Source organism: Rosa rugosa, chromosome 4 (assembly GCF_958449725.1).
Source record: "Rosa rugosa chromosome 4, drRosRugo1.1, whole genome shotgun sequence".
Classification (NCBI taxonomy): Eukaryota; Viridiplantae; Streptophyta; class Magnoliopsida; order Rosales; family Rosaceae; genus Rosa; species Rosa rugosa.
The window spans coordinates 35,773,533-35,784,201 of record NC_084823.1 but is presented as its reverse complement, the minus strand read 5'-3'; the positions used below and the strand labels follow the sequence as shown (position 1 = coordinate 35,784,201).

The 10,669-nt window shown below is 40.6% G+C and overlaps 1 protein-coding gene across 1 annotated transcript; it reads left to right on the top strand.

The window, feature by feature from the left end:
* Nucleotides 1-6,801: 6,801 nt before the first annotated feature.
* LOC133741861 (inositol-tetrakisphosphate 1-kinase 1) lies at nucleotides 6,802-8,470 on the top strand. Its single transcript, XM_062169576.1, has one exon. It carries the CDS (start codon nucleotides 7,000-7,002, stop codon nucleotides 8,083-8,085), a length of 1,086 nt encoding a protein of 361 aa, XP_062025560.1. The 5' UTR covers nucleotides 6,802-6,999; the 3' UTR covers nucleotides 8,086-8,470.
* The last annotated feature ends 2,199 nt before the right edge of the window (nucleotides 8,471-10,669 follow it).

Sequence of the window (10,669 nt, the reverse complement as noted above, 5' to 3'; positions counted from 1 at the left end):
GTGGGCCCATTCCCAATAGTTCTGGTGGGTTCAGCGGTACCTGCATCTGTATGATTGGTACGGGTACCAATCCGCCGGTATTGGGCCGACTATGTCTGGTGCTGCGTGATTGCTCGCTCTGTGTTGGGTTAGCATTTGCATCCAGCGCCTTCTTTAGTTCGTCAAATCTTGACATCAGCGTGGCCACCTGCTTTTGGGCCTCAGCCTTCTCCCTGCGCTCTCTGTTTGCCTTGTGAAGGTCCACCAGTGCTAGCTCATACATAGCGGTGAGATCCTGCACTGGTGGGCGACTGCTACTTGGCCGAGCCTCCGCTGTAGTTTGAGTTGGTGGGACCTGGGGAGTAATCTAGGGTTCCACGCTAGGGTTGACCGGTGTGCTGAATAGTGCACGGTTAACGTTAACTGCTGGGTTAATGCTAGCTGTTGGGTTGGTGGGATGGGGGTTGGCGGATTGGTCTGCCTGCTCTTCAGCGTTTGCCCCGCTATTGTTAGTCATGGTGATTGTTGTGGTGGGATGGCCTTTTGTTCAAGGGTTCCCACAGACGGCGCCAATGTTAATGTCTAAGATTCAGCGGTGGCTAAACCTTAGTTAACGCTGATCTGATGGGGGGGGACCTCTACTTGAGGTATGACCAATACTTCCACTACCTGTCAAGTAAAATACAAATGGCGTCAAATGGAGACCGCGTTGGGCGGTCTTCTCTTCTCCGATGCCTAAGTTAGTCAATGTATTTATGTTGACAGAATAATAGTAGGTAAGTAGTAAATGCGTGATTAATGAGGAGAGATGAGAGAACCTTTTATAGGTGAGGAGGAGGCTGACCTCCTCCATGTTTTCGATGCGGGACTGATATGCTTCAGTTCCCAGCTTCTGGAGCTTCTGACCGTTAGTCATGGTGATTGTTGTGGTGGGATGGCCTTTTGTTCAAGGGTTCCCACAGACGGCGCCAATGTTAATGTCTAAGATTCAGGGGTGGTTAAACCTTGGTTAACGCTGATCCGATGGGGGGACCGCTACTTGAGGTATGACCAATACTTCCACTACCTGTCAAGTAAAATACAAATGGCGTCAAATGGAGACCGCGTTGGGCGGTCTTCTCTTCTCCGATGCCTAAGTTAGTCAATGTATTTATGTTGACAGAATAATAGTAGGTAAGTAGTAAATGCGTGATTAATGAGGAGAGATGAGAGAACCTTTTATAGGTGAGGAGGAGGCTGACCTCCTCCATGTTTTCGATGCGGGACTGATATGCTTCAGTTCCCAGCTTCTGGAGCTTCTGACCGTTAGTCATGGTGATTGTTGTGGTGGGATGGCCTTTTGTTCAAGGGTTCCCACAGACGGCGCCAATGTTAATGTCTAAGATTCAGGGGTGGTTAAACCTTGGTTAACGCTGATCCGATGGGGGGACCGCTACTTGAGGTATGACCAATACTTCCACTACCTGTCAAGTAAAATACAAATGGCGTCAAATGGAGACCGCGTTGGGCGGTCTTCTCTTCTCCGATGCCTAAGTTAGTCAATGTATTTATGTTGACAGAATAATAGTAGGTAAGTAGTAAATGCGTGATTAATGAGGAGAGATGAGAGAACCTTTTATAGGTGAGGAGGAGGCTGACCTCCTCCATGTTTTCGATGCGGGACTGATATGCTTCAGTTCCCAGCTTCTGACCGTTAGTCATGGTGATTGTTGTGGTGGGATGGCCTTTTGTTCAAGGGTTCCCACAGACGGCGCCAATGTTAATGTCTAAGATTCAGGGGTGGTTAAACCTTGGTTAACGCTGATCCGATGGGGGGACCGCTACTTGAGGTATGACCAATACTTCCACTACCTGTCAAGTAAAATACAAATGGCGTCAAATGGAGACCGCGTTGGGCGGTCTTCTCTTCTCCGATGCCTAAGTTAGTCAATGTATTTATGTTGACAGAATAATAGTAGGTAAGTAGTAAATGCGTGATTAATGAGGAGAGATGAGAGAACCTTTTATAGGTGAGGAGGAGGCTGACCTCCTCCATGTTTTCGATGCGGGACTGATATGCTTCAGTTCCCAGCTTCTGGAGCTTCTGACCGTTAGTCATGGTGATTGTTGTGGTGGGATGGCCTTTTGTTCAAGGGTTCCCACAGACGGCGCCAATGTTAATGTCTAAGATTCAGCGGTGGCTAAACCTTGGTTAACGCTGATCCGATGGGGGGGGACCGCTACTTGAGGTATGACCAATACTTCCACTACCTGTCAAGTAAAATACAAATGGCGTCAAAGGGAGACCGCGTTGGGCGGTCTTCTCTTCTCCGATGCCTAATTTAGTCAATGTATTTATGTTGACAGAATAATAGTAGGTAAGTAGTAAATGCGTGATTAATGAGGAGAGATGAGAGAACCTTTTATAGGTGAGGAGGAGGCTGACCTCCTCCATGTTTTTGATGCGGGACTGATATGCTTCAGTTCCCAGCTTCTGGACCTTCTGATGCTATCTTGGCGGCGGCGGCGCGTCAGCAGTGATCTGGGGCTGAGCCGGGGCTGAAGCGGTAGCCTACTTGGTTGTGTTCCCATAGGTCACTCCTTTGGCGGGAGTTGGTACCGTTGGCGGTAGCATGAGCGTGGCTTATTATAGCTAATTATGCTTGGCAAATGCTTATTTAAGTACAAACCTGAACCGTTCATGTTTATAATTATAAATCGCAATTATGAATGCCTTAATGATTATCAATTTGGCTGAAAATTTTCAGAGGTGATCTACTCATATAGATCTAAAATCTGAACGGTTGAGATGTGGATATGTGATCGAAAAATATGTCTAATAAGTGATCCGTTAAAATGGCCAAAAAAGGAAACCTTCACTAGAAGGGACCATATATGTTTTTTGACTGTAGACTTACGGCCTCAATCTTAGTTTTCTGATTTCATTCTTTAACATGGAGATCCAATCACACTATGACAAGGAAATCAAATGAGGAAAAAAAGAAGGTTGACTCCTCATCAAATTACGAAACATGCATATAGAAGGCAACAAATTTAGAAAAGAAAAGAAAATCTAATCAAACCATGACTAGGAAATCAAATATGGAAGAATACAAAGTTGACTCCTCATCAATCTGGGTCAACAAAATCAGTGCAACCTTCATATCGTGCTGTCAAAGGTGGTTCTGATCTTTTTGTTTGAGGGTCTTTTTATGGCGGGAGTTTCTAGTGAGAACTTATAAAATGAGAATTTTATGAAGACTTTCAAATCAATGGTTGGATGAGTGTTTTAAATTTTAATTGTAATATTATTTTTTCAAACACATGTCATCCAACTGTTGATTTAAAAGTTTTCACTGAAGAGAGCCCCGTTATATATTGATTTAATACCTCTTGTTTGATGAGTTATATAAGGGGTTATGTGAAGCTTATATAGGCCTAATAGTTTTTGTGTTTTTTTGTTTTTGAATCAAACCCAAATCGGGTGTCAATATATTCATCACAAGCCAGAATAGGCCGTTACATACCCTTCCACTGTCATTTATAGACAGACAAGAAGCTAGTAGTAGTACCCACAAGTGGTACGTACATATAGTCCTACTCATTGTACATTCAAATACGTAGAAATAGCGGATATCCTCCTTCGGTACTACTCCAGAGACGCTAAAGAGACATAGAGTGTACATCGGTGCTTAGTTTCCTAATACAAGGAATTATTGTAATTTAGACAAACTAAAAAACATATAAATGAGCTTAGGGCTAAAAACCCCAGCCTAAATTAGAAAGCCGGGTAGCCCTAAGAGAAAGAGGACCAATCTCAAGGCCCAGCAAGATAAATGGACCCAAGCCCAGACCACATCTCCACCACGCCCGTAGCCGCCTATGCAGCGCCGGTACTTTTCCGCCGCCGACGAGCCCCGCCACGAACCAGTACCACCCGTTTCGCCACGAGCCGCGCCGCCCACGAGAAAAACGAGAAATGCTGAGCTCCACGCAACCTGTACCGACATCGAGCTGTGCCACGAGCCCCACGCAGCCCACACCGCTGTCGAGTTCAACCCCGAGCCCCACGAAGCCCTCATCGCTGGATTTGGAAATCCACCATGAGTGCGCCCAGACGCTCGACCCCCATGCCGGATCTGCACAGAAACGACGTCAAAACGCCCAGAGACGCTGGCCAAAACTCGCCACCAACCATCCTGCCAAAAAACCTCAAGACAACCCCTTCTCTTCAGACCAAAAACCCCGGGCAATGAAGTACTCGTCCGGCAGCCAGCAACAGGGACAACGCGGCGATGCCGGCCCTACCCATGGCCGCTGCTGGACAAGAAACGTTTGGAGGTGTTGGGTCTCTCTCGCGGCGCTAGGGCTAAGAGAGAGTTATAGTATTCTTTTTTGTCAAGGGCTTCCTAATAGAGTTTTTGTTAGTAAGACCTCTACGCTACTATTGTAAACACTTTTAAGTGAAGCATATCTCAACTGAACCTATTCGATTTTACATTACATTAAGTGTGAGATATTGTTGTCAATAATCTTACAATTTCGAGCAAACTTTTTCTGCACATTTATGTGAGTGTAGAAGAAAAACAAAATATTGACTTAGAGTGAAAATTAATGTTACGAGAGTGAATAACAACTTTCTAAATTACATTTTTTAAAATTTTTTTATTTAATATAACTCGTCCAAGATGTTTTTTGCATGGCGGCTCAGTTTGGTCCATTTCCTTTAAGCAGATTCTACCTGAACTTAATTTTGTAGAAGATGCGGTTGCATCCATTGGTCATTCTTTAGTCGTTTCTTGCTAGCATCACTCTCTTCCTTTTTCTGCTTTAGTTGCATTTCATTTTGATGAAATTCGAGGAGGTTTCGTTAGCTTGTAGTTTGTTTGTTTTTGTAAAAATAAGGGGAAATTACTGGTCCCCCCTTTAACTTTTTAGGATTCGACAGTTCAGTCCCTGCTATTCCAATTTTAACAGATAACTCCCCACACATTCAAATTTCACACAATTTGGTCCAAAATGACCATTTTACCCCTCACTTCTTCTTTTTTATATATCTAATATATACACACACACGTATATACATATACATACATACATACATACATACATACATATATATATATATACACACACACACACACATATACATTATACACACACACACACATATGTATAAAATTATACATATATTTATATATATATATATATATATATATATATATATATATATATACACACACACATTAGATATATAAAAGTTGTGAATTTTTTTTATAATATGAAACATAAACATAGTATATAGATTTACCAAATACATAAACACATTAGATATATATGTATACATACATATACATACATATATATATATATATATATATATATATATATATATATATATATATATATATCTACATATACACATCTACATATATATATATATATACATCTATATATACACATCTATATATATATATACATCTATATATACATCTATATATATATATATATATATATATATCTACATATACACATCTATATATATATATATATATATATATATGTATATATCTGCATATGTATATGTACACACACATATACATATAAATATATATAAAAAGAGAGAGAGAATAATAAAAATATACACACATATACATACATATATACTCTCACACACACACACATATATACATATGTATAAAAGAGAGAGAGAGAAGAATAAAAAAAACAAAAAAAAATAAGTGAGGGGTAAAATGGTAATTTTGGATCAAATTGTGTGAAATTTGAATGTTTGGGGAGTTATCTGTTAAAATTGAAATAACAGGGACTGAACTGTCGACGCACGAAAAGTTAAAGGGGGGACCAGTAATTTTCCCTAAAAATAATAAAAACTCTTCAATTTTAAAGTTTCGATTTTGCTTTTAGCTTAGGGATACCCTTACTTAGTTTCTGAGTTTTTATAAGGGGTATTTCTAAGCATCTCAACATTTGACTTTATAATTCAAAAAGATTCCAACACATGTTACGAACAAAAGCATCCGAACAATAAATGCTAAAAGGAAGTTCAATTATTCTTTTTCGTACACGTAACTTGTCACTCGTGTATTAAACACGTTTCACAAATGAATAGTTTCTCGATCAATCAACTTGAAACCGCTATCATGACAACGTGCACTAAGAATTATTCTGGACATCCCGTTATTAAATTTTTCCAAATTAGCCTGTCACCATGTTCAAAACCCTAATCCCTTCTCAAAGAAAAAAAAAAGATATGACACCCTACTCAATAGCTAAACATACAAATTTTAGTTCAATTTGAACCTAAGAAATTTGAACTTGGTAGAACAACCCCCCCAAAAAAAAAAAAAAAAAAAAACCTAGAGTCATCATAAAACAAACGTGTGTCATCGGAACGTATTGGAATTGTCGCAAAGTTTGCAACGACCACCACCTCCTCCACCACCACCAGCAGCATCATAAAAACGCGTGCCGACGGTAGGGGCTTTCAGTCCAGGTGGCAACAGAACAATAGGGTTAGAGCTGGAAGAGACAAGTACCGTCACATCACCAAATTGCCCGCAGATGTTCTCTCGCATAATTTCAGTGCTGATGTGACCAAAAGGCCCCTCCCCCAAGTCCACATCGTTGACTCTCACCCACCCGTCAATCTCCCTCATTCTCCACCGTCCGTATACCTCACTCGCCGGATCCGCGTCTCCTCCCCAGAATATGCCACGTGTATACCCCAATCCCCTCCCCGCGTACCCACCCCGGTGATTTTACCACTTCGCTTTCTCTCACTAACCCTAGCTGAAGCTATATATATCCACATCTCTCTCCTCCCCTCACCTCTCCTCCCATTCTCATTTTTTTCTCTCTGCAATTTTCGATTTCCTTCCGAACAATAAAGATCAAAACTTGTAAGAGAAAATCAGAAATTAGGGTTATGGATTTTGAAGAATTCGAATGTGAATGTGTTTGATTATATGAGCATTATTATCTTGATTTGTTGCTATTATTGTTGTTGTGCGCGATTGTTCAATGGCGGAGAAGGTTCGGAGGTTCGGCGTAGGCTATGCTTTGGCCCCGAAGAAGCAGCAGAGCTTCATTCAGGACTCGCTGGTGGAGCTGGCGAGGTCGCGCGGCATCGATCTCGTACGGATCGACACCGAGAGGGAGCTGGCGGATCAGGGGCCGTTCGATTGCGTGCTGCACAAGCTGTACGGCGAGGATTGGAGGCGCCAGCTGGAGGCGTTTAGGGTTAAGAACCCTAATGCGGTGATCGTCGACTCGCCGGAGGCGATTGAGCAGCTGCACAACCGGATTTCGATGCTGCAGGCGGTGTCGGAGCTCAAAATCGAGCACGAGAGCGACACGTTTGGGATTCCCAAGCAGATTGTGATATATGATAAGGAGACGCTGTTTGATCGGCCGGCCTGGGAGGGCTTGAAGTTTCCGGTCATCGCCAAGCCGCTGGTGGCCGACGGCAGCGCCAAGTCGCACAAAATGGCTCTGGTTTTCAACCACGAGGGCCTCAACAACCTCAAGCCGCCGATTGTGCTTCAGGAATTCGTGAACCACGGCGGCGTCATTTTCAAGGTGTATGTGGTGGGAGGCTATGTGAAATGTGTCAAGAGGAAGTCCCTCCCGGACGTCTCAGAAGAAGAGAAATTGGGGAGCTTGGACGGCTTGTTATCGTTTTCGCAGGTTTCGAATCTCGCCACCAACGAGAGGACTGATGATAAGTACTACAAGATGATGCATTTGGATGACACGGAGATGCCGCCGCAGAGTTTTATCACGGATATTGCAAGAGGGTTGCAGCGAGGCTTGAAATTGAACCTCTTCAACTTTGATGTTATAAGGGACGCTAGGTGTGGGAACCGCTATTTGATCATTGACATCAATTATTTCCCTGGCTATGCCAAAATGCCTGGTTACGAGACTATACTGACCGATTTCTTTTGCGATATGGTGCAAAAGAAAGAGGAAGGTGGGGTGGAGAAGACTGGTTTGGAGAGCTATGCGGCCCTTAGCTGTGACAAGGAAGTGAGGAAAACTCTAAGCAATGATGGGGATGATGGTGCTGTTCTTAATATAGAAGAGGAGAACCCAATTCAAGTCTAGGCTATGGCTACTTTTGGTTGATGGTTGGCGGTATTGGGTGATTGGAATGTGCTTAATCAGCTTGGCCATTTCGTTCATCTGTGGACGGAAATAAGTTGGGCATTAGGTTTAGATAGCAGTTGGGGTACAGTACTGAAATGGGTAGGTTGGTTCTTGGTTTTAGTTTAACTTCTTGACAACAAGATTACAAGCTGTTCAGTGTTGATCATGTATATTCCATCCACCAATGCCTCCAGAAGGTACTTATCGAAATACTCTGCTGAAGTTTTAGCCTTTTAGGAAAGTCAAGTTGTAATCTGAGGCTTTGAAATCTTTCCTTTCGTAGAAACTGTTCTAGTTTGTGCCATAGGCACCTTTAGTGAATGAATTTTGGCCATTTTCTTAATGATTTTCTTGCTTATTAACTTTTGTTGAATTTTATGATACTTTGTTTCCCTGATCTTGAACTAATTTATTTGTTTATAGTTGTTTGATGTGAGTCAACTTGCTTGGATTGATAAGGTTTCTAGTTATTCCTTTGGCGATAAAATTCTACTCAAAAGAAACGTAGAAACAGTAAATGCAGTTGCTTTCTTTTTATTCTCTTTATTGATTTATATGCTGGAATCTCTCTTTTTTGGTAGTTTGGTGTCTTGGAAACTTGATTCTTAAAATCGGAAAAAGGAAGCATAAAATGGAAAGTTCCATGAAATTCCTAATTTTAGTTCCATGAGACAGACCATCAATTCTGTAACGCTATGTTCCTTAGGTTGTTGGCAAGTGATTCACGTGTCAATGTGGACGTCCAGCCCTGGTCTTTCATATGTTAGTTGAGAATCTGATATTCTCTGAACTTAGTAATTTACTAAAGTTCCTTTGTTTGAAATTCTGGTCATATAAGACAAGTGGATAAAGAGAAATGGGTGTTGCAATTTGTTTGTTTGTTTTTTTTTTCCTCTGGTCTAGCAAGTCGTAAATTTCTTTGATTTATTGTGTTACCTTCTGGTAATACATTTGTTGATCATTAACTGTTTTTGTGTTTGGTGTTCAGGGGAGTGGGCTTGTTGCATGGTTTGGAGGTTTTCTGAAATTTAGCAAAATATATAGGAGCAGCTAGTGCTTTTATTTGCCTAATAGTATCTGAGATTTCCCTTTGACGGTTTTGTCGGGACTTGGAGAAATGAATGCGAAATAATTTTGCATGCATGTTTGGGTGATATAGATTTCCAGGCAACGAAGGTTTTATTATATTTTTGATTATCAGTTTTGAGGTAAAACAATAGATCAGCAGGATCCTGAAACCAAAGTGGATTTGGGATAGATTTGTGTTTTGGATCTATATGGCTATATGTTTAACATGTTTCATTGACTTTGCATGAATTGCCATATTGTTTTGATATGTTGTTAGTAACGGTTTGTAGCTGAATTATTGTTATGACTTGTAGCTGTCATATTTAAATCCATAATGTGTCTGATTATTTTGCTACCTTAAATGTTGTAGTTAATTTGTATCTGATGGTTTTAGTATGCATGCTTTCTGGGTTTAGAATTGCAACACGTGTTAGCTAGCTGTTGAAAGGTTAGAAAATTTGAACATGTTTCCAAAATTTAAAGTGTAGTTGCACTGTGCTTGTATTGCAAATGTTTCTGTTGTAGCAGTGTCAAAGCCACTTACCTTAGAAGAGACTGGATCTAGAAATCTGACTAGGTGACTTTCCCCAAGGCCATGTTCGAGTGGTAAATGACCAAAGAGGGTTTGAAGTGTTTTCGTGTTGCATATTTTTATAAGTTTTATTAGGCTTGTTGCAAATGTTTTTCCCTATCTAGTAATATTTGGAGACAATTTATGTTTTGAGCCAAACTTCACTGTATCTCTATATTGAGCGTTATGGTTTGTGTTAGGTTTAGACTTGGTCAAGATTAGTATCATGAATCAATATCATAACCAGCAGGATGAAGAAGAAGGGGAAACTAAGAAAGTCTGATTCTGAAATAGAAATAGAGAAAGTTACTAAATGTTAGTTCAAAGGAAAGTTAGCTCTCCGTTTGTATTCCGAAAGTGCCAACAAGATTTATGATTTGTCTTGGCTCAGTATAGAAAACCACAAAGCAGAAGCTTGTTTGTTGTAACTGCTATTGTATTTTGGGTTAATACTGCTAAAGGGTGAATTGAAGGCTTGTATGTTTCCATTTGCAATTGATCCTTGATCTCCATTAGGGAACTCATTCTGAATCTTCCATCTCCATTATAGAACTCGATCTGAGTTTTTGAGTAGGTGTGAGTTTTCTTGATTGTGAATATTTTAAATGTTCTGTCCTTAAAAACATGTTTCAAGAACATTGGTGCTGGAATGAATTTCGTGATTGGAAACTGGACTGACTAACTATTGTGGAATTGAATATATACATTCTGTTCACGCTATTCTGCATTTGGTATGTTTTGGCCATAGGAAATCTGTTGAGGAGTTTGTTGTTTAAAGAAAATAAATTATGGAAACATCTGCTTGGGATACTTCAGTGAAATCTATTTATAATCTTCGATATGTCAAGGAGATTATCCTTATAAAATTTGATGAGTTTAGATATTACTAAAACTGATGTGGAT

Coding starts and splice junctions, on each gene's coding strand:
- LOC133741861 (XM_062169576.1), top strand. CDS start 7,000: ATGGCGGAGAAGGTTCGGAGGTTCGGCGTAGGCTATGCTTTGGCCCCG.